A 25,338-nucleotide genomic window follows, 5' to 3' on the forward strand; every position below is an offset into this window, starting at 1 on the left:
AGATTTGACACATAGTTGGACTGTTAGCCATACCTTGAGGGAGTACTTTCCACTCATATCTCTCATCAGGACCTTCATGATTTAATGCAGGGATAGTAAATGCAAAACGTGGACTATCCTCGGGATGAATTGGAATAGAAAAAAAACAATCTTTAATATCTATAGATAAAACATGCCACGTTTTTGGTAAAGCAGACAATTGAGGAATCCCTGATTGAGCAGGTCCCATAATAACCATCTCATTATTAATGGCTCTTAAATCTTGCAATAATCTCCATTTACCCGATTTCTTTTTGATGACAAAAATGGGAGTATTATGGGGAGATACGGAAGGTTGTAAATGTCCTTCGGCTAATTGTTGTTTGACCAGATCATGGGCTACTTGTATCTTTTCTTTAGTCAAGGGCCACTGAGGAACCCACACTGGTCTTTCTGATTTCCAAGTAATTTTGATTGTCTCAGTGGCCCTTTCTGAAAATCCGACCCATGTCTGTCTGTTCCTTGATCTAATTGAATTGGTGCTGCTAAACCTTGTTCTTGTTTTCCTAATCTTTTTTCTTTCTTAACACCTTGTCTAGCCCTAGTAGTGGGCGCATTAGAATTGATGTTATTTGTTAACATCAAACCTAGTTGATCCAGGACATCTCGTCCCCATAGATTAATAGGAAGGTGATCCAAAACATATGGTTGTATAGTTCCTTCACATCCTTCAGGATCCTTCCAATCTAATACCATAGAACTTCTATGGGGATTAGTAGCCACTCCTAGGCCTCGAAGCGTTTGAGTGGCTTGTTGTAATGGCCAATGTTTTGGCCATTCTCGACGAGATATAATGCTAAGGTCAGCACCTGTGTCCAGTAGCCCATTAAACTCGTGCCCTTGAATATTTAGTTTTAGCATCGGGCGAGAATCTAAATTTAAAGACAACATAGCCCAGTCTACACCTGTGGAGCCTAATCCCTTAGAACCTCTTTCTACATTATGACTAGAGAACTTATTATGTAGGCTGGGTATTATTAACAACTGTGCTATTCTATCTCCAGGTGAAATTACTGATATACCTCCTGGAGAACTAGCTATAATTTTTATTTCACCTACATAATCGGGATCAATTACCCCAGGACTTATCATAAGTCCTTTTAATGTAGATGAACTACGTCCCAATAATAAGCCTACTGTTCCTTGGGGAAGAGGTCCTTTTACTCCTGTAGGAATGATTTGAACTCCCATCTCTGGAGTTAATACTGCTCTGGCAGAGGCGCAGATGTCCAACCCTGCGCTCCCTCGGGTTTGTCTGATGAGGGATTTAATGGACAATGTGTCCTGGGCACCACCCTGATGGTGTTGCTGGGTTCCTCCACTGCCCCGTATATTTGTGGTTTTGGGCCCCGGAGCATTGGGCCCCTCACTCCGTTTTTTGGCAATGAAGCCTGATGCCTTTCTCCACGATATTGTGGGTAAATACCTGATCCTTGTCTGTTTTTTGATAACGGAGTACCTTCTATGGTGGTTTGAGAACGGCATTCATTAGCCCAATGTCTCCCTCTACGGCATCGTGGGCAAATACCCGGTATTCTATTCCTTTGATTTCTAGTTTTGTTAAAACCTCCTCTTATAGGGCAACTCCTTTTAAAATGTCCTGTTTGTTCGCAATTATAGCATGTTTCTGGCCTGGCATCTAAAGCCTGTTGTACTGCAGCTGCCAAGACTTGCCCTTGTTCATTAATATCTCTACATAGTTTAATATATGTATTTAAGTCTTCATGTCTCCATGGTCTAATAACCTCTCTGCAGCAACGATTCGCTTGGTCATAAGCAAGTTGTTTTATTAATGGCATTGCTTGATCTGTATCCCCAAAAATTTTGGCGGCTGTTTGAATAAGCCTATCTACAAAGTCAGCGTAAGGTTCATTAGGTCTCTGTATTACCTTAGATAGCTGACCTTGTGAATCTCCATGTCCTTGTAAAGTCTTCCATGCCCTAACTGCGTCTATAGCAATTTGTGCATATACAGCAGGATCATATTCAATTTGTTGCCGTTGACCCTCATAAGGTCCTTTTCCTAAAAGCATTTCTAGATTTCTTTGAGGGTAACCAGCTGCTGCATTTCGCCTAGCTGTCTCCGTGCAAAATTCCTCATTGGCAACTTTCCATAACAAATATTGTCCTCCATTTAGCACAGATTTACACATGCTAGCCCAATCTGCTGGCGTCATGTCCAAGTTAATAATGGATTCGACCATGCTTACCGTGAAGGGAGCTTGGGGACCGTAGGTTGTTACAGCCTCCTTTAACTGCTTCACTGTTTTAAAATCTAAAGCACGGTGAATTCGCTGCCCTCCTACCTGTTCAAGTACAGGGCATGCTAATCTTTGAGGTCCTGTCTCAGGATCCCACTTATCAACTACGGGGTTTGAGGGCCACTCAGCTGTTTCCATCGGTGGGGCTGTTGGTTGAATTACACCCTCTGGTAATAAAACGGAGTTAGTAACAGCCTCTTGTTGTGGCCTTTTTCCTAATAACCTCTTTTCCTTTAAATTTTCTTCCTCTGTCTGACTAGCTCGAGAGACCTTCTCTTTTGCTTGATCTAAAATGTCTTTCTCCATGGTCTGAATCTCTAACACTTTGCTTAACACCTTTTCGGTTTCTTTTTTACTAATTTCTAATCTTCTATAAGAATAACGCAACCCAATAAGATAACACAGAACAAAACCGAAACTGAATGAAACAAAAACTGAATAAAAATTCGCTGTATCAATTTTCTCTTTCTCTGGGCTGACAAACTTCAAACCTTCAGCCATCCATTTTTCCCAGTTTGCCTGAGAAATTTCTAGGGACAGGCAGCTTGAAACAAAAACGAAATAAATCAAAACAAGAACACATTGTTTTTTAAAATAGTCACCCATTCTCTCGCCTTCCCTCAGGGGCGAGGAATTTCACTTACCTCCAAGTTTCAGACGTTCCGCGTACAGGCCACCAAATGCCGCAGTCTTGGCTGGGCACAGAATCACGAGCCACCACACAGCTTTGTAGATTCAAACAGCAATTCTTTATTCCCGAACTCACACCGGCCTCCACACACGTTCTGGGGCAATCCCAGTTCTGCTGCCGCCCAATTCACCTACTCCACGAGGCTTATTTCCCAAAATGCTCTCTGAATCTCACGAGAGTTCAACAGGAGCTTAGGCAGCAGGAACGCCCTAATTCCAGCAGCAATAATCCTCAACATCGAACTTCCCTAAAATCCAAGGTCTTAAACTGGGAACGCCTTGTCTTAAACCGGGAACGCCCTAAACCCAAGGATTGGGATACTTCCTCAAACTGCAGGATACACCCTAATCCTGGATCCACCCTCGTCCTTGGGCAGGGTCACCTAACATGCAATGTCAACAGCGAAATTAACATGGGGTACGCTGGCAAGGAAATTTCCTACTTGGTAATGGCCCTCAGCACCCTGCCCTTAATATCTCTTTCATTCTCTACTTCCAGTTGCTTTAGGCATCTAGTTGTATGTGGTCCTTATCCCATCTCCTCAATTTCATACTACTTTCGATAGAAAGAAATGACCAGAAATAGTACCTTTTACCACTTAGAGTCTTCAGTGCTTAGACATTCCTGGTCAAGGGAATCTTAGGACAAGACTTGAAGATAGGGAACTTTATGTATGCTAAACAGAATCAAAATAATTGTACCTCCTTCCCATGTGGGAGAGCTGTAACTGCCATATTTAGGATTCATAGTCCCACTTTGGTAAAGTGCTTTGCTGAGTGTAAATCATTGGTAACATTCTTCATAGCCATCCTTGGGAGGTAAGAGTTCCCTATTATAGGACCATAGTACACAGTTCTTATTTGTCCATACATACGTTACCTATTCTGTGGGTTACTTAAAATAAGACTTAAGTTCTGCACTGCTTTTTTTCTTGTCACCCAGGATGCCTATAGTCACAGCATTCTCACTTGTATCTATTGGTATGTGTTCTGAAATCAAATCGGTCTTGATATTTTTATAAACTAAGCTAAACATTTAGGAATGTTAATTATCATATGTAATTGTATATCATTCCAGAGCATAAATCAGCAGGGATTATGTCATCCCTGCCTTCCTCTTTTTCTGGATTTAATTAGTAATTGACTCAAATAATTGGGCAAATAGCATCAGGAAAAGCTGTTTGGATTAGGAGAGTCTATATTTAGCCTGTGTTGGAAGGTGAAGTATTTGTAGATATGGATCTTTGTTACAAACTGAAAGAATATTGTCTAAGTGTTCTAAGAACATGAAGGAAAACTATTAAGAAATATCCAGGAAGTTGAAAATACAAAATTTATCCTGTGGACGGTAATAATTGGTTCAGTTTTATGAGATTCACTGTTCTTTTTTAAAAATTTTTTTTATTTAATTGATTTTATTTTTTTAAATACACGACAGCAGAATCCATTATAATTCTTATTACACATATAGAGCACAATTTTTCATATCTTTGTATATAAAGTATGTTTATGCCAATTCATGTCTTTATAAAATGTACTTTTTTTTTTTTCAGTGCCCTGAAAGTGATTTACCTTAATGGTACCCCAGTGACTTTAATGAGATCTATTATGCATTTTATTGCAAACATGTCATGTTTGTCAAATAGCCCTAAGCATTGTAAGGCTGTTTGAGCAGTGGCTAAATAGTGGATTGGAAACACATACATTTATTTTTGTTAAGTAGATACTGACAGAAAATTTCAACTAACTGAATTAGATCAAGTCCGTGAAAAGGAGGGACTACATAATTAGTTAAAATGAGAAAGGCAAATGTTCTGTTTCCCTAAACAGAAGGTATAACTTTGAAAGTGTTTATACTTTGCATGCTGGATTGTGGCATAGATTTATTATTTGCAGCTAATAAAAAGGTAGAGAGGCACAGGTTATCTGAGATGGTTGATCATTGAACATACATTGCCAGTTATAGAGACATGGATGTTTTGTGCTGTTCTAAATGAAGAGATAGCAAGTGCGTTTTTTTATGTAGTTGAACTTTTGAGGACTTGGCACTTTAATGGATTGTTTGAAACCTGCAAGTTTTCTTTTCTTTTCTTTTCTTTTTTTTTTTTTTTTTGTTGTTGTTTGTTTTTTATGCCTCCCTTTTAAAAGTCTTCCCACCATTTCTTTTGTTTGTGAAGCTGCCACTCTACGTTGGTTATACATGTTTTACATCATCATTGTCAAGGGCTCTGGCATAAAGATAAGAAATTAATTTTGCCTTTTTGCAGGGGAATGTCATTTTGGCCTATTTGTGAAAAGGTAGGGCTCTTACTCTAGCCCTCACATGAAACCCTCCAGCATTACTAAGTATTACAGGGAAAAGGTGACTTTCCGCTATATCAGAAGGATACCCTGTTCCTCTGTGTTCTTTTGTTTCTTCATCAATAAGAGAAGAATTATTAGCCTTTTTTCCCAAAGGAATTAGAAAGCAAAAATTTAATGAAGATAGCTCAGTTTAGAGAAAAAACAAACTGCCTGTATACTCGTGATTCCCACCAACTGCTGAGTTGCTTTATTCAGTTACTTAGTTACTACTTACTGGGAGATGATTGCAGCAAGTGTTTTCAGGGTCTTAATTTGTCTTATGCTCTAATGTCCTTTTAATAGGGAAGATTGTAGATTTGATGTCCCAATGTTGTATTAGGGGAGGGAGCCCCATTCAATTTCAGGCGCTGTACTAGACATTGAGAATCAAAGAGAAAAATGGCAGAGTTCCATCCTCAGAGTCTAGAAGCATACATGTAGGTAGATAATTAAAATATAGTGTGATGTGAACATGAATGAAAGTATTCTTTTTTTTTTTTTTATGTACAAGGAATTAAAATAGCAGAGAAACAGGAATGGGATTCCAAAGGTTTCAGAAAGGAAGTGATATCTCAGCTAGACTTTGACAGATGAAGAGGGAATTTTCAGCAGTAATGGGGCAGGATTCCAGGATGAAGAACCAGGATGTTAAACCTTTCTTCTGAGGAACTGAAAGCCAGGTTTTTAAAAAATACATTGTTGTTACAAAACAAAAAGAACCACATGATCCTCTTCTTTAAATACTTTTTATTATGGAAAAACTGTAACAAAATGTGAAGTATGTAGAGGAAGGTTAAGAGCCCTCGTGTCTGTCACCCACTGTCAGCATTTGACATTCATGTTCCACGGTGCTCTCCCTGACTTGATTTATTGTAGTTATTTATTCTTTTAAAGTAGTTTGTAGACACTGAGGTGTACAAATCTTAAATGCTTTTCCTGATGAGTTTCACCTTTACCCTCTGATTTGTTTTCCATTATTCTGATATTTTCACCATAAATTAGTTTTGCCTTTTCTAGAACTTTACATATGAAATTAAGCAACATATTTTCTATTGTGTCTAGCTTCTTTTGGTGAGCATATTGTCTGATATTCATCCAAGTTCTTTTTTATTCCTTTTTATGTCATTTATCCGCATAGTTTGTCCTTCCTATTGCTGAGTGGCATCTCACTGTGTGACTACCATGGTTTATTGTGTTTCTTGTACTGATGTTCATTTGTTTTCCATCTTTGGCTATTAGGAATAAGGTTGCTGTGAACAAATCCTATGTGGACATATTTTCGTTTCTTTGGGGTAAATATTTAGGGGTGGAATTCCTGGAGCACAGGGCAGATGTATATATAACTTTCATTAAGCTGGAACTGCCAAACCTTCCAGAATGATTCTGCCACTTCATGTTCCCACTAGCACGTAGGAGAGTTTCAGTTGCTGCTTCTTGCCAGTATTTGGTGTTGTCAGTTGTTGATTTTAGCCATCTTAGTGATGTGTTGGGGTATCTCATTGTGTGACTCACCCCCCACCCCCATGCTAGATATTGAACCCAGGAGTGTTTTACCACTGAGCTACATCCTCAGCCCTTCTTATTTTTTATGGAAAAAATGGTCTCCCTAATTTGCTGAGGTTGACCTCAAACTTGCCATCCTCCTGCCTCAGCCTCCCAGGGAGTGGGGATTGCAAGTTTGTGTTTCTATGCCAGGTTCATTGTGGTTTTAATTTTCACCTCCCTGATGAGGACTGATGATGAACACTTTTTTGTGTATTGATCACTGGTGTTTCTTCTTTGTGAAATGTTCAAACCATTTGTTCATTTTCCTTATCTATTTGTCTTTTTGTTCATGAACTTTAGTCTTTTTTTAAAAAATCTGGATATAAATCCCTTACCAGATTTAGGTATTGCAGTTTTTCATTTCTTACTTATTTTTCTCACTGTGTTATTTAATTTTGAAATATGTCAAATTATCAGGAAGGTTTTTAGTTGTCATTTATAGTTGCTTCTTCTGTACTATGTTTAAAAAATTATTTGCCTGTCACAAGATCAGGAATATATACTGTTTTCTTTTAGAGGGCTTATAGATTTAGTTTTTATGTGAAGTTAAAAATCTGTTTTAAACTAATTTTTCCATTTAGGGTGAAGGTCAGGGTTCATTTTTTTAACCTTATGGGTAGTTCATGATTTCTCCACCATTTGTTGGAAACACTTTTCCTTCCTTATTGAATTGCTTTGGCACTTTTGTCAAAATCAGTTGTGTTTATATCATGGATTATTTCTGGACTTCTTATTCTCTTCCTTTTGCCAGCATCACAGTGTTCTGATTACTTATAGTTAAAATCAGGTAATAGAAATACTCCAACTTATTATTCCAGTACTGTTTTAACTACTCCAGGTTCTTTGCATTTCCATGTATATAGAATCTAAAACTGCAGAGTCAACCTGTTTTTGCTTTTCTAAAACCCTCTCAGGAGTATTTAGAAATTATGAATTTATTGATTACTTTAGAAGGAATTTTAACAGTAAGCCATTTATCACCATTGAATTATCCAGTCCATGAAAATGTCTTAACCCTCAAGTTATTTAGGTTTTGTTATCTCTGAGCAATGTTTTCTTAAACTTTAAGCATAGAGGATCTTTTGTGGTATGATTTTAATTTTTTTGGAGGGGAAAAAAGTACCATCCCACAATGTTACTTGTGCTTCTCTTTGAATAGAGAATTCGTGACTGCTTTATGTGTGCATGTATGTGCACACACACTTCTTTTTCCTCTTGGGTGTTTTCTGAATTTCCTGCAATGATCATGTTTGATTGTTTTTTAAAACATGTTTATTTTATTTATTTATTTTTTATTTTTATGAGGTGCTGAGGATTGAACCCAGTGCTTCATGCATGTGAGGCAGCACTCTACCACTGAGCCACAACCCCAGCCCCATGTGTATGTTTTATAGAAGAAAACAATGTAAAAAGTAAAAAGGAAACTGATGTAAATTGTGTATTGAGCTGTTTAGTCACAATTCATGATAAATGTTGATTTTTGGTTACTATTGCAGCCTTCTCTACAACTAGGGTACTTATTTTTTTTTTGCTTATAATGTATTTGTGTATAGGTGCTTAATAAATGATCTCTAGTGATGTCGTTCAAACACTATAATCTGTTTTTTATAGGCCCTAAAATACATAGGGAATAAAGTAAGAAGGCAAAGGATGTGGGGAGGTGGACCAAAGAAAACCAAAATAGAAGAAGCAAGAGAGCTCCTGGCTTCTACCATCCTGACCCATGTTCCAGTGAGTAACACTTTTGCAGTGAATAATGATAATTATGGAATCTGTGAATTTCTGCTAAAGAATTGTAACTAGGAGTTGTTGCTATTCAAAAGTCTGTTCTGAAGAGCAACTCTAAAAAGGACTGTCCTACCCCACCCATTACGAGAAGTTGTGTTCAGAATATCAGGTACACAGTTGCCATCATGATGTGTGTCATCTGGTAGTTCTTCTTTCAGTCTTACTGTTACTTTATATTCATATGATTATAGTGCTACTACTGACTGACTTTATGGCTTCAAAGGACAGCTCTGCTGACCTACCTGTTTTTAAAGGAAGGCAAGCTTATGGTTCTTTCCCACGTATTTTTTATTTAAGATTACGAAATATACAGAAGTTTACTGTTTTAACTGTGAAATATATTCACATAATTGTACGAACATCACTATAATAGATGATTGGGTATATTTTAAGGAGTGGGATAAAATAGATAGTTTTTGTTTGTTTGTTTTTAGTTATTGATGGACCTTTATTTTATTTGCTTATTTATATATGGTGCTGGGAATTGAACCCAGTGCCTCGCATGTACCAGGCAAATGGTCCACCACTGAGCCACAACCCGAGCCCTAAAATAGATAGTTTTTAAATGCTTTTTTGACAAATAAATCTCCTAAACCTTGAATATTAAAATTTATGTTGTCCAACCTTCTTCACTCACAGCCAAAGCAAGAGATCAGGGTATCTGCTTGGACAAGAGACGATTCCTGGCCGATTAAGCTGGATGATTTGCCTTATCATCCCACATATTAGTGGTCAGAGGACTGGAAGCAACCTCTGATCCTTGAACTAGTGCATAGTAGTTATTTTTTATTAAACAGATTAATTAATTAAACAGATTAGCCATATTGACATGTGGCCTTTTGACAAGAATGACTCTCGCCCCCATTTAATACATGTGCTGCTTTTTATAAATCAGTTACTATATGTACCTTCATGAATGATTTGATTCAGGGGTTGCAGACTATCTTTAGAGCCTGATTTTAATGCTGGAAGATCAAGAGATCTGTGAAAGTGGAGAGTAGCCACAGGAGCACATTCACAAAACACCTTGTGAGCATACAACACAGGTCCCTGATTCAGCCCTTTGACTGCAGAGTGTCCTTGATCTAATCCAAAGAATTAGAAAATTCTTAATGTTAAAGCTGGGTCTGAACTGAATTTTAAGCTCTTTGGGATGATTGGAAAGATGGTTTGAAACTGAATTGCCATTTTGAAAGTTTATTTATACATAATGTGTTGAAGAATAGTCACTTTAGATGAACCAGGAAAATGACCTTCATTTTCCAGGATGGTTTAGGACAGTATTTACCTAAGTGTGATATAAAAGATGATTTTATGTGAGACAGGACATTTTGATTTAATTATGTGTATATTTGAATGCAAGTAGCACATCCCCTCGGGCACAGTGGTGCACACCTGTAATCTCAGCAGCTCAGGAGGCTGAGGCAGGAGGATCATGAGTTCAAGGCCAGCCTCAACAACCCAGCAAAGCTACAAGCAACTCAGTGAGACCCTCTCTCTAAATAAAATACAAAAAGGGCTGGGAATGTGGCTCAGTGGTTAAGTGCCCATGGGTTCAATTCCTGGTACCAAGAAAAAGAGCAGATCCCTTTTTTTGTGGTTTTTGACTTTATATGTTATTACAAAGAATGAAGTTTACTTTGAAATGAGTTGTTTAAAGATGATTAAAAATATTAAGTAAATAATTCTTACAGAGATAAAGCAATACTCTCAGTGCTGGAACCTGAACAACTAAATTATGGAAAAGCACTGGTTTAGATATATCCACTAAGAGTGAGAACGATGGGAAGGACATCCAGCAGTTCTGGCCCATGTTCTTGAGGGTAGTCTACAGAGGAACTTCTACTCGATACCCTTATCTGTAAATTCTTTGAGGGTTGAAGTTCTCAAAGAGCATTTCCTTTGCCAGTAGCATCACCATTATCTGGGAACTTGCTAGAAGTACTGTAACTCTACCCAGTACTTACTGAATCTGAATCAGAAACTCCAGGGTAGGAGTTTGTGTATTTTAACATGTCCCGCCACAACCCTGCCAGGTGATTCTTATGTATAGGATAGTTTGGCTCCAAAACTCCTCTTTCCTTCAAGGGTAGTGTTAGAACTCCAAGAGTTCTGTTGACAGTAATTCTGTTTTAGCATTTCAAAGTTTTTTGTTAGTTCTTTCTCTCCTACTTTTGGATAATCCATATTTTTTTTTCAAACTGTATCCAGCTTTATTAAAGATACTTTTCATAAACAATCATGTTATTTCAGGCAGGACATGGGCAGACAATCATTAACAGTATACAACAACTTTCAAACTCCCTTCTTGGATGGACTACCAAAATCAGAAAGCCACTATAAAACCCAATGAAGTCTTCATTTGATGCTCTGAATAGGGAAAATTTAGAGTGAGGGTTGACATTTCACATTTAGCATGTTGTTTAATAACTTTTCACAAGCTGACCCTGACTTTCAGGAAATGAAAGGAAAATGGCAAAAATTATTAATCTGAAGATCCACAATCTAGAAAAGGGACTGCTGCTCTTCTGAGGGACACTATTCTCAATGACGTCACTGGAAAGTCCAGATTGCCCCACACACTAGTAAAACCAATTGTTGGGAATCGGGTCCCAGCAGGTCTGAGTTTAGGGGAGTTAAGTCTATGCCGATGGCAGAGAGGGACAGGAGGACAAACAGATGAGTTTGAGTTTTTCCATAGCATTTGTGCCAAGGTGGCTATGTGTGCCAACATCAGGGACTCCCTTCCTCTTGGGAACAAAGAGAAAGTCTTTCAAAACTAGAAAGGAAAGGTGTCTTCCCCCACAGCAATCCAGCTTTGGAGACATTCTACTAGTGACATATGCTCCTTCCCCCCGCCAAAACAACAATGGAGTGTTCTGTGTGCTAACAACATAGCTTAAAAAAAGTAAAACAAAATTCTGCATTTTTATAAAACTTGATAAAAAATAGTATTTCAAACTGTACGGTCACCAGAAGTACACAGTTACCAAAAACGCACACACTTCACTTGGCATCTCCAGCACCTCAGCTGTCTGTGCCTGGTCTGTTTGGGCATCTCCATTTTCTGCAGGGTTATTCCCATCCTTTCCAGCGTCAGCTTTTCCCTTTTTCCCTTTGGGTACCTTCTCTCCCTTCTTTGCAGAGGCCTTTTTAGGCTTGGGCTCTAGCTTTGGAGGAGCAAGTTTGGCAGACAACCTTGCAGATCTTTTCTGTAGTTCGTCTTTCACCTTGACTTTATTCCCTTTAGCATCCCCTTCAGCCTTTCTCTTGGGCAACGGTGGCGACGGTGGCAGGACGCAGGCGCTGGACACGGGGATGCAGCGGCACGCGGCTTTGGTCGGTCTGGGGGTCGTTCTCGCTTCTTCTTCTTCACACTGCTCAGGCTCCGGGGGGTTTATAAAGTTTTTATAGCACTGGAAATAATCCATAAATTAACATCCCACAATTATTGGTATTCTACCAAAAATTGATGTCAGCTACTAGATAGATGAGTGTTCCCACTCACAGTATGCCTCAGAAGAGTCCTAGAGAAATGGTTCCTGTGGTTTACAGGGCTTCACCTAAAATTGGAGAAGGAGTTCTCATTTTAGGCCTCTCATGAGGTTGCAGATAGAGAGCAGTTAAGACTGGAGTGAGCCAGAGGCTCCACTGGACATCGGAGATGGCCCCCTCATTTTCATCAGAGCTCCTCAGGCACTTACATGTGGCGTTTCCTCCCACCATACTGTTTGGACGTCTTTTGTGATATCTCAGGACTCTATGAAAAATGAAAGGAGGTGAGGATTGCAACTTTATTTAAGAGCTGGGGCCAAAACTGATTTGGCATAATTTCTGCTATATTTTGTTCATCAGACTAATCACTGCCAATCCAAAGGGGATATAAGCTCCACCTCAAATGAAGGAGTGGCATGAGATAGGCAAGAAGGGAAAGAGTTGATAGTGGCCATCTTTGAAGAAATGTTGTCCAGGTACTAAGTACAAAGAAAAAAAGTTACCATCTACCTCTTGCGAACTTTCTAGACTAGTGGAATTTCTTTGAATCAAGAGAATCATAACAACTCAGTGCTTTCTTATTTGAATGATATAATGATTCTTTAGGCATCTTAAATTTTAGCTTTAGCTTACATTGTCTCTAAATTTTTCTATAATTTCTGAATTACAGGTTAAGGAATTCAATTTTCGAGCCAAATGCATCTATACTGCAGTGATGGTCCGAAGAGTTATTCTGGCCCAAGGAGATAACAAAGTTGATGACAGAGACTATTATGGTAATAAGCGGTTGGAATTGGCAGGACAGGTGAATTAATTATTTTATCTCAGAAATCTTATTTCCTTTAATAAAAATTAGTTTGTGGGGGGCGCTGGGGTTGTTGCTCAGTGGTAGAGCACTCGCCTAATACATGCAAAGCACTGAGTTTGATCCTTGGCACCACATAAAAATAAATAAATAAAATAAAAGTGTTGTGTCCAACTACAAGTAAAAATATATACATATAAATTTTTTTTTTAAATTAGTTTGGTATTCATTTTAAATAGGAGAAACAGACATTTGAATGGAATATAGGTTGCACATGTTTGAAATATAAACTTTTCATACAGGATTGCTTTATTTTCAGCTTAAGAATTTCCTTATGAAAAATCAACATTAATTCTTTAAATATGTTGATTCCCTGTAATGTTTGAAGTGAAATGTGACTTTAATATCATGTATTCAATTAACAAATATGTAATAAACAACTATTATGATCTAGGCATACTCCTATGTACTGGTTATAAGAGTAAGACAGAAAAAGATCCCTTTACTCTTAGTCCTTATATTTTAGTGGGACACAGAGAATAAACAAGTGAACCCCCCTTTATCTCTTGTTGGAAACATGATAGAAAAGTAGGTTAGTGAGAATGTCTGTAATCACATTTTAAGCCCTAACTCATAAATTCCATCTCATTTTGAGAGTGTATATCCCTTTTACTGGGTAGCAAGTATCTGATAATCTTTGAAACTTTATATCTCAGCATTTGAATCACAAATTACCATTAAATTAAAGATCTAGAGTAGAAACCCACCTGTTATGGACATGTTTTCTTTTTCCTTGTTTTTTTTAAGTACCTTGGTATGACTGCCTCTGTTGTTATCCTGTGTGGTAAATATTTTTTTAATCAAATTTGTGGGCTTTATTCAAATATCTTTTTTTTTTTTTTTTTTGGTTTTGTTCTATTCTGTTTTCCTTTCCTTCTGGCTCTAATTATTAGAACTTTTGATATAGATGTTCTATTAATTAATTTTTTTTCTGTTCAAAGTGGGTGATTTCTCTTGATCTATTGTCAAGTTTACTTGCTCTCTTTTATGTCATATATTGTTATATATATCCAGCTAATTTTTTGGTCTATTTTTCAATTCTAGAAATTTCATTTGAATATATTTTTCAGAGCTTGTTTCTCTAGTGAAATGTTTTCTTTGTTCATACATGACAACCATACCTTTATTTATATCCTTGAATTTTTTAATGTCTCCTTTAAAATCCTAGTTTGCTAATTCTATCATTTTGGTGTCAGTCTTTTGATTTGCTTTCCTCTTGAGTATGGATCATGTTTTTCTATTTCTTGTTATGTTTGTTATTTTGGATTGTATCTTGATAAAGTGTTTGAGTGTTGATGGTGAGGAAAAGCATTGCTTTTGTCAGTATAATCAGGGAAGGTCTTCTGGAAAAAATGATATATTTTTAGCAAGCCTTCAAATGTTCAAGCAGAAATTTGAATGATGAAAAGCCAACCTCATGCAACCTGGGGAATTAAATTCCATCAAGAGAGACAAGCAGGTGCACATCTCCCAAGGCAAAAATGAGTTTAGGGACCAAAGAAGCTGAAAAGGGTCATCGTGGTTGGGGAGAGGTGAGGTGTGAGATAATATTGGAGACATAGACAGAGATGGATTATCTAGAGCCCTGTAGGCCATGGAAGGGGATGTGGATTTAGTTTTACTTGGAGTAGAAAATGGCGGGCGGTGGGGTTTAATCAGGGGACTGATATGATTGAATTTTAGCTTAAAAGATCTGATTTAGAGACAAACAAGACAAGAGTGGATACGCTAGAAGGTGGTGGCAGTATTCCAGATGAGAGGTGGTGGCAGCTGGGGTAACAGCAGACACTACCACAATTAAAATTAAGAATTAGAATTCAGAAGTTATAGCAAGTTTTGTAGGCGGGTGCAGTGGCACATACTTGTCATCCTAGCTACTCAGAGGCTAAGGCCAGCTTCAGCAGTTTAGCAAGGTCCTGTCCCAAAATGAAAAATAAAGAGATCTGGAGTGATGTAGCTCAGTGGTAAAGTGCCTGTGGGTTCAATCCCTCAAAAAGAAGTTATAGCAAGTTTTGGTTTGGGGATGAATTAGTGTCTACTGGACTCTAGGGAAACTGTTTGGTAAGAGCAGATGATTGACAGGTCTGCTTTTGATCACATTCTTATTAACCATAGTGCTGGGGTTTATGGTGGTGGTATCCTACTACCAATGCCAATTTTTAACTTTTTTAATTGGAAAAAAAAGTCATGCTGTTAAATGAGTCTATGAAAAAGAAGTTGATTGTCTAGAGGAATAAGGAATGGAGTAGGGTGAGGGGGAAAGGAGACTATCCTGTTGCTTAAGAAATTAGAATTAAGAAGAGGGTTCCCTTGTGCAAGAAAACATAGCTTTATAAACAATGTAAAGACATAAAAGGCATTGTGTTGGCAAAAATGTGTAAAAACAAGAGCTGCTAATTTCACACCCCATGGGATGAGGGAGTATAAATGTGCTTCAGCTTTAGATAACAGAGTTGTCTCCACTGGCCCAGCCGGTTCACAGAGCTTTTCCTCAGTCTTACTGCCACCAGAGGGTTGGCAGGCCAGGCGCCAGTAGAGGTGTTAGCAAAACCTACCGATTTCAGGCTTAATCTTTTCACCTACCTTTTCTTTTTCGGTAATGTGTTCATTATTTGCTGCACATTACTCTATTCTTTGTCTGCAAATTTTTTTGTTTCTAATGCAGCTTGCTTTGTATGGGTGAGATATGGAATGGCACCAAAATCCGGCACCCTGGAAAGCCAGGGATTTCCACCCTGTGACAAAAGAATGCCGTCTTGACTTCAGAGATTGCCTAATCCCAGCTGTTCTGATAATGTAATTAAGGCTGCCTAATGTCTTTAATTTTGCAACCAGTTTGTGTGAAAAGGAGAATTTGGCACTCTGAAGGCTTAAACACTAAATAGCAATCTCAAGACGCCTAATTAGAATTCTCTGACATTAAGCTAATTGGTGAAACTGTATTTCAGCAGCTTAACTTCTTTATTAATTTTTTTAGCATTTTCATTGAAAATCAATTGATGAGCTGTCAGCATATTTTCCTTAAATTTGATTTGCTCAATAGTGCTCCTGTCTTAAGCAGACAGAAAGGCCTCAAACTAGCAATGAAAGGTATTCAGTATTATCACCAGCATTCCATCCCTTTTAATCATTTTCTTCTTGACCTAAATAATGTGGTTTTTTTGTGTGTCTTGGCCTTGTAATTTCTCACTGTTCTGGTAACTGGACAACATTATTTCTCCTAAATTGAAAATGTAAGAGTGGAGAAATTTATTAATGAGGCAGTTTTTCTGTTGACTGTGCTCTTAGTTTTCACTTGTTTGGTACATTTCCTTGCGTTTGAATTAGGTGGCTGCAACAAATTCAGCTGGGATCCAAAAAAAAAAAAAAACTTTGTCATAATTTGAGACAAAAGTGTCTAAGTGTAGGGAACTAATTAAAAGAGAACTGAGCTTTTGTGGTGTAGGTTAAGGGCATTTGATTCTGTTCAGGATGCTTATTCAAGTTCTTTTTGCCAGTTTCCACAGGAAGTGGCTGGAATGGGCTTCTTCATCCCCTCTCACCCCTCTGCACCTGCTTCCATTCCTATATTCTTTCTTTCCATGAGTGAAACTGCTGGGTCTGACTGTAAGAAAGGATTAAGCTCTCAGAGGAGGAAGTTTTCTTTTTAGAACACTCCAACAGTAAATTCAAGTCCCAGATCCTAGCTCCCCTATCTGCAAGTTGGTTTTAATAGAAAAATGGAAAGATATGTCTAGTTTAAGGAGGAAAAGCATAAAATTTAATCCCATTTAAGAAATTCTTTTTCAGTACTAACTAGAGGGGAAGACTCATTTACTTTGAATATATTCTTCATTGAGAATCAAAAAAATTATATTGTTCATTGTAAACGTTCACAAATATAGTCAGTATGGAATTTGGCAAATCTTTAGTTTAAATTTCACTGAATATCAGAATTCTTCTTTATGTTAATAATTAATATAAATGTAATATCCCCATAGTACTGTCATGTTTTATTAGTTAATTTAGATCAGATCACAAATATATTGAGCTTTTTTTCTTGCTCTATAAAGAAAAAAAATAATGCTTACAAAGGAAAGAATAGGAGCTAGCTAGTACAGTTAATTTTCAGGGGGATTTATTATTTGTAATATCTATTATGTTTATTATTAAACAAGTGAGCCCATTTTTTATTTCTGGTAAGCCACCTTCTTAGTTTTTCCTTTTTGTGAATTTAATGTAGCTGTTGTTCTGGTTATCTATTGCTGTGTCACAGGCTATCCCAAAACAGTGGCTTAAAACAACCAGTTTTCTTAGACTCCACGATTTTGCAGGTCAAGTGCTCAGGCAGGACTTGGCTATTTGATACTTCTGTTTCGGGTGTTGTTGAGGGAGGTCACGGGTAGTATTCTGCTATGGGACTCCAGGGAGAGCTGAAGGTGAGGTTTAGTGAGGACCTGGCCTTTCCAGTGTTGTATCAGGGTGGCTCAGTACTCCTGAGAGTGAGCAAGACAGAAACTGCATGACCTTAGTGCCTGGTCCTCAAAGTTACACACCACCACTCATCTTATCCTGTGGATCAAAGTAGTCACAACTCCCCCACCGTGTATTTGGATCTTTGGAGTACATGAGGCACATCTTTCAATGTGTATGGAGTTTAGGAGTGAGCTAGATTTGGGTAAAGTTTATATACAGAATTCAGGGGTTTCTTTGTGTGGTTCTCTCATTTCTGAGATTTCCCTTTACTTTCCAGCTACTCAAATCCACTAGCTCTGGTTCTTCATTCAGTATCATTCAGTGATACTCACGCTCTAATTTTTGCCTTCTAGTGCCTTCAAGGAGTTTTAAATGTTTTGTCCAGACTTTATTATCTGTAGGGGAATCCATCTATTAGAAACTACTACACAATTCTGGAAACAGACCATCTTACACTGTTTTTGTAAATTCCAGTTTTCATCTCATTGATTTGGCTTTCATGACCATACTATTTAAAATATGTCACTGTTGTTTAATAGCATTTAGTTTTTATTGTGTGATTCTTTTAACATTAAAATATATTACATATGTAAGTTATGAAGGGTACAAATAAAATGAATACTCTCAAAGTCACTACCCAGCCCAACTTAAGAATTATACAAATCATCAATACCATTTTATTTACTTGTTACTCTAGTCTTTTTCTCTTCTTCCCACTATTCAAAATACTTGTTTATTATTTTCTTGATTTATTACATCATTTACATTTTTTATTTTAAAGTTTTAAAATCTTATTATAAGTTTTGCTTACTTTTGAGCTTTATAAAAATAGATTCATACCATATAACTTTCTTGCAACATTTTTTTCATTCAGCATTAGTTTTAAGATTCACCATTCATTTTCATTTTTTGTATTATATTCCATTGTGTGCAGATAGAATAAGGTAAATACCACTTTATCCATTCTGTTGACCAAGAACTTCATCATTTCTCTTTTTTGAAAATATTAACATTATTGGGGCTGGAGTTGTGGCTCAATGTTAGAGCACTGGCCTCACAGGGTGAGGCACTGGATTAGATCCTAGCACCACATAAAAACAAATAAAGTCATTGAGTCCATACATAACTAAAAAATATATTTTAAGAAAATATTAAAAATAATTAATATTGGCCTGGCTTCCATATATTTGAGTTTCTACAAAGAGGATTGCCTGTTCATGGAGCCGAGTTAAACCTTCAATCTAACTGGAAAATGTCAAACTAGCTTCCCACTATTTGTATATCATCCTGGTGATCTCCATCCAAGACTTGGTATCAGATGTTAATTTTTTTGTCTGTAGAGTGGAGGTAAAATGATCTCCTTTTGGTCTTACTCTATGTTTCCTACCTCATATCACTGATAAGGTGGAGCCTTTTCCATCTGGTATTAACCAGTCCTATTGTTCTTTTCCTTGAAATGCCTTTTAGGTTATTTGCATTTTCCTTATTGGTTTCAAGGAGATTTTTTTGTATATTTTGAATTCTAATTTTTAATCAGTTGTATGTGTTGTGGATGTCCTATCCCAGGTTAAGGTTTTTTTTTAACTCTGGTACTTTAGTATCTACAAGTTTGTGGTCAGCTTTATTAGCTCTTTCTTTCAATAGTTTGTGTTCTTTATATTTTAAAAAGGCCTTTGGTATTTGTTCTTCATTTCTTCTGAAATTGAGTAAGGAATCTGTTTTCATTTGATTTTCAAAGGTGAGTATGTTGGCTATGTGTATGTTAGCTTTTCCATATAAAGTTTAGAATTAGTCTGTGAATTTTCATTAAAATTGGAATTATGCAGATCAAATTTGGAGAAAATTTGTAATCTTAAAATTTTAATCATATAATAAATATTTTGCTCTTTTCATTTATTTAGGTTTTCTTTGATGTCTTTCAAGAAAGATTTCTAATTTTCTTCATGAAGGCCTTGTACCTCTTTTGTTAGATTTATTTCTAAATCTTTTTGGGGGTTTTTGATAGATTTTTTTCACTAAAAATATTAAAAAATTAAACATGTACATAAATAGAATAGTAAAATTAGCTCCCGGGCTGGGGATGTGGCTTGTGCGGTGGCGCGCTTGCCTGGCGTGCGTGCGGCCCGGGTTCGATCCTCAGCACCACATACCAACAAAGATGTTGTGTCCACCGAGAACTAAAAAATAAATATTGAAGAATTCTCTCTCTCTCTCTCTCTCCTCTCTCACTCTAAAAAAAAAAAAAAATTAGCTCCCATACATCCATCCCAAAACTTGTTTTATCTGTATTCTCCTCAGTTCCCTCTTATGCTGCCTCCATTTCCCAGATCACATGATTATTTCAGATATCAAATCACATTCTAAGACGACTTTGAAATGTATCTCTAAAAGATAATTTAAAAAAAACCCGTAACACTGTTTTTATACTTAATTTTTTTTTCTTTTGGTGGCAGTAGGGTTTGAACTGAGGACCGTATACAGGCTAGCACTATACCACTGAGCTACATCCACAGTCCTTTTTATTTTATTTTGAGATAGCATCTTGCTAAGATGCCCAGGCTAGCCTCAAACTTGGCAATCCTACTGCCTCAGCCTCCAGAGTAGCTGAACTTACTGTCATGCACCATCATGCCCCACTCACACCTAAAATTTTTAAAAGAACAGTTACCTCCTATCATCAAAGATTCGTGATGTATTTAGATTTCCCCATAAATGTTGTTTCTATAGAATTTGTTGATATGTCTCTTAAGGGTTTTTTATTTTGTTTTGTTTTTTTAAAATCTAGAGAGTGTATCTGTGTATATGAAGAAAGTAGATCCTTTGTACTAAGAATTGTCTACTTTCTGGGTTTTGATGATAACATCCTTGTATTAGGGTTCATCAGAGAAACAGAAACAGGAGGGAGGGAGGAAGGAAGGGAGAGAGAGAAAGAGAGAGAAAAATTTATTATGAAAATGACTCACTTGATTATGAAAGCAGGGAAGTCTCATAATGTGCTGTCTGCAAGCTGGAGATCCACAGAAGCCAGTAAGGGAGCTGGTAATGTAGCTTCAGTCTGAGGCTAGAGACCTGAGAACCTGGGGATCCACTGGTACAAGTTCTGGAGTTGAAAGATAGAAGAATGTGGAGCTCTGATAACCAAGGGCAGGAGCAGATGGGGGGCTGCTCCAGAAAGAGTGAGGGAAATAACTTCTACCCAGATCCTCAACAGATTGGATAGTGCATACCCACACTGAGGGACAGCAGGTCTCCTTACTCAGTTCTCTGATTCAGATGCTGGTCTTCCGAAAACACTGTCATAGACATACTTAGAAGTTGCTTTATCAGATGTGTGGGAATCCCATAATGCAGTCAGGTTAAGTCCTAAAATTAACCATCATTAACCATCATTCTCTATGGTGTCTTTTTTTTTTAATTTGTCCTTTTTAGTTATATATGACAGCAGAATTCATATTGATATAATTATAAAAGCATGGAATATATCTTACTCTAGTTAGAATCCCACTCTTATGGATGTACATGCTGGTGGGATTCACTGTGTTATTTTCATATAGTTATATTGGAAAACTTTGTCAGACTCATTCCACTGTCTTTGCTTATCCCCCCTGCTTCCCTCCGTTCTTCATTGTCTAAACTACTGTACTTCTATTCTCCCCCTCACTCACCACATCCTCATTGTGAGTTAGCTTCCACTTATCAGAGAAAACATTCAACCTTTGATTTTTTGGGACTGGCTTACTTCACTTAGCAGATCCATCCATTGCAGGCAAATGTCATAGAGTCATTCTTATTAGTAGTAGTACTCAATTGTGTATATATGCAACATTTTCTTTATCCATTCATCTGTTGAAGGGCACCTAGGTTGGCTCCATAGTTTAGCTATTGTGAATTGGGCTGCTATAAACATTGATGTAGCTGTGTCCCTGTAGTATGCTGATTTTAACTCCCTTGGATATATACCAAGGAGTGGGATAGCTGGGTCAATAGTGGCTCCATTCCAAGTTTTCTGAGCAGTCTCCATACTGCTTTCCAGAGTGGTTACACCAATTTACATTCCACCAATAATATATGAGTGTACCCCTTCCCCATATCTTCACCAACATTTATTGTTACTTGTATTCTTAATAATTGCCATTCTGACGGGAGTGAGATGAAATTTCAGTGTAGTTTTAATTTTTATTTCTCTATTTGCTAGAGATGTTGAACATTTTTTCATATATTTGTTGACTGTTCATATTTCTTCTTTTGTGAAGTGCCTGTTGAGTTCCTTTGCCCATTTATTAATTGGGTTATTTAGTTTTATTTTGTTGTTAAGTTTTTTGAGTTCTTTATATATCCTGGAAATTAATGCTGTTTGAGGGGCAGGTAGCAAAGATTCTCTCCCATTCTGTAGGCTCTCTTTTCATGTTCTTGATTGATTTCTTTGCTGTGAAGAAACTTTAGTTTGATGCCATCCCATTTATTGATTATTGATTTTACTTCTTGAACTTTAGGAGTCTTATTAAAGAAGTAAGTTCCTGTGCCTGTATGTTGGAGTGTTGGGCTTACCTTTTCGTCTAGTATGTGTAGGGTTTCTGGTCTAATACCTGGGTTCTTGATTCACTTTGATATGAGTTTTGTGCAGGGTGGGAGGTAGAAATTAAATTTCATTCTACTATATATGGACTTCCAGTTTTCCCAGCAGCGTTTGTTGAAGAGGCCATCATTACTCCACTGTATGTTATTGGCACCTTGTGTTGTATGCGTTAACTGTATTTTTATGGATTTGTCTCTCTGTCTTCTGTTCCATTGGTGGTCTTGCCTGTTTTGGTGTCAATATCATGCAGTTTTTATTACTATAGCTTTTTAGTATCATTTAAGATCTGATATTGTGATGTCTCCTGCTTTGCTTTTCTTTTTTAAAGAAAGAGTGAAAGAGGAGACAGAGAGAGAGAGAGAGAGAATTTTTTAATATTTATTATTTTTTAGTTCTCGGCGGACACAACATCTTTGTTGGTATGTGGTGCTGAGGATCGAACCCGGGCCGCATGCATGCCAGGCGAGCGCACTACCGCTTGAGCCACATCCCCAGCCCTTTGCTTTTCTTATTAAGGATTGCTTTGGTTATTCTTGGCCTTTTGTTTTTCCAGAAGAATTTCATGAGTGCTTTTTCTATTTCCATGAAAAATGTCATTAAAATTTTGATGGGAATTGCATTGAATCTGTATTGGATTTGTTATTATGGCTATTTTGACAATGTTAATTCTAGCTATCCAAGAACATGGGAGGTCTTTCTGTCTTCTAAAGTCTTCTTCAGTTTCTTTCTGTAATTTACGTTGTAGAGGTCTTCCACTACTTTTGTTAGATTGATTCCCAGGGGTGGTGTTTTTTTTTTTAGGCTATTGTGAATGGTATGGTCTTCCTAATTTCTCTTTCAGCTAGTTGGTCATTGGTGTATAGGAATGCAATTGATTTATAAGTGTTAATTTTATATCCTGCTACTTTGCTGAATTCATTTGTGAGTTCTAGAAGTTTTCTGGTGGAGTTCTTTGGGTCTTCTAAATATAGGATCATGTTATCAGCAAACAGCTAGTTTTAGCCCCTTCCCCCCCCATTTGTATACCTTAATTGCTTTGGCTAGAAATTTGAGAACTATGTTAAGTAGAAGTGGTTGGCCTCTTGTTTTTCCAGAAGAATTTCATGAGTGGTATCCCTGTCTTATTCATGTTTTTAGAGGGAATGCTTTCAGTCTTTTTCCATTTAGAATGATTTGGCCTTGGGTTTGTCATATATAGCTTTTAAAATGTTGATCATTTTATGCCTATTTTTTCTAGTGTTTTAAACATGAATGGATGCTGTATTTTGTTAAATAGTTTTTCTGTATCTGTTGAGATAATCATGTGATTCTTGCTTTTAAGTCTATTGGTATAGTGAATTGTATTTGTTGATTCCCTTGTGTTGAACCAAACTTGCATCCCAGCGATGAACCCCACTTGGTCATGGTACACTATCTTTTTAAAGTGTGTTTGTAAGCAATTTGCTGGTATTTTATTGAGAATTTTTGTATCTGTGTTCATCAAGGATATTGGTCTGAAGTCTTCTTTCCTTGATGTATCTTTGTCTGGTTTTGTATGAGGGTAATATTGGCTTCATAGAATAAGTTGGAAGGGTTCCTTTCTTCTCATCACTGGATAGATCTTCCAAACAAAAACTGAATACAGAAGCTGTAGAACTAAAAAATACAATTAATAATTTAGATTTAACACAAAAATAAAATATTTCATCCATCAGTGTCTGAATATATTTTTTCTCAGTTGCACATGGAACATTTTTCAAAAATAGGTCATATTTTAGGACACAAAATAATTCTTAGCAAACACAAAAGAATAGAGATAATATCCTGTGTTATATCAGATCATAATGGAATGAAATTAAAAATCAATGATAAGATAAAAATAAAAATTACTCTTAACACCTGGACACAACATAAATCTTGTGATGTCTTTTAACATATATACATATTGTTTTTTCTCCTCTCTTTCCTGAATTTCTTATTAACCAGCAATTAAATCTAGAGATTAAATGCTACTGTGGTTTGGCACCCCTTCTCCAAACACTTTATGGATGGTAGTATTATGTGGTTGTATGGTTGTATGTACTTTTTTTGTGCCATTGGAATTGATCTTTGGGTTTAGGTTTTGGGTCCCGATTCTTCCATTGTATTGTTCCCCATTAACTTTTTTCCTGATGGTTTTATTTTATAGCTTATGGTGATCATTTCATCAATTTATTATTTCATTAGGTCATACAAAATGGGGATATTCTAATATTTTCACTTTAATGCATTTATTAACTGGAATTTTAAAATAAGGAATAGTTTTATTATCACATCTTTGGTTACCCTGGCACATAATCTATGTGGGAAGGACAGTGTTTTTTAAAAAACAGTTTGCAGAATAATGGTTTATGTCTCCAATTTCCTCCAGAGATAAGTAGTCAAGGATTTTTTTCCCTTCTTTTTCTGAGTATCATTATAAAGTTAGGAATTTTAACCTGTTTCTTAAATTTAAAAATTAACTTATCCATTTTTACAAGTACTTAAGATAAACCCTGCAAGCTTTTGATTAAGATTGCATTTGAATCTGTATATAAATTTAGAGAGAATTGACATCCAAATAATATTAGCCTCCTAATCCATGAATGTGCTGTGTATCTCCTGCTGAGATTTTCTCTAATTTCTGTCAGTAATGTTTTAAACCTAGTTGCTTTTCATTTATTGGCCTTGTAGCTTAGCTTGCAGGTTTGATAAACATTGATTTTTGTGTTATCTGAAGTAGAAACAGTTTTGTTGCTTTTCCCCCCAATATTTATATTGGTCCTTCTTTTCCTGCCCTGTTGCAGTGTTGAACAGGAGTGGTGAGAATGGGTACTCTCTCCTGTCTCCCAAATTTGTAATGGACAGCTTTCCATTTCCTGCCCCTTCCCAGTGGGACCCAGCCCCTGCTATGTATCAGTGCAGGATCCCTTAACCCAGTGAAAGATGGTATTTTGCTCTCCACTGCTTCCCTCTCGTATAATACCTCTTCTGGAATTGGTGCCAGGAGGTTGTGCTGACCTGCTCTATGGTAGACTTTTATTACTAGGTGCAAAGCCTGGAGAGAACAAGGGAGGTTTCCTCTTCCATCCCCAAGGTCAGATAGATAGCTCTTGCCTCTGCCTTCTTCTGAGTGCAGGTTCCCCTTGCCTTCCAGGGCTTTGCAAGGCTGAAAGTTTTCCTTACCCTTTCCCAGTATAGTTTAGTTGTGCTGATTTTTAATGTTATACAGAAGAAATCATACCATATACATTCTTTTTATATCTGATTTCTTTCACTCAGTG

General features: G+C 37.0%; 1 protein-coding gene and 1 pseudogene across 4 annotated transcripts in view; one reads left to right on the plus strand and one right to left on the minus strand.

The window, feature by feature from the left end:
* Nucleotides 1–25,338, plus strand: part of POLR3B (RNA polymerase III subunit B) — a 136,394-nt gene that overhangs the window by 33,114 nt on the left and 77,942 nt on the right. For all 3 annotated transcript variants that reach the window (XM_081310647.1, XM_081310645.1, XM_081310646.1), the window contains exons 11-12: nt 8,490–8,609; nt 12,832–12,966. In XM_081310647.1, coding sequence (XP_081166773.1) covers nt 8,490–8,609; nt 12,832–12,966 — 255 coding nt within the window. The remainder of the gene's footprint in view (nt 1–8,489; nt 8,610–12,831; nt 12,967–25,338) is intronic.
* LOC308659044 (non-histone chromosomal protein HMG-17-like) lies at nt 11,673–12,392 on the minus strand (annotated as a pseudogene). The gene is made up of 2 exons: nt 12,324–12,392; nt 11,673–12,011 (listed from the first exon to the last, which is right to left on the minus strand). The product of its transcript is annotated as a non-histone chromosomal protein HMG-17-like (transcript).

This window comes from Spermophilus citellus (genome assembly GCF_964194105.1).
Source record: "Spermophilus citellus genome assembly, chromosome: 10".
Lineage (NCBI taxonomy): Eukaryota > Metazoa > Chordata > Mammalia > Rodentia > Sciuridae > Spermophilus > Spermophilus citellus.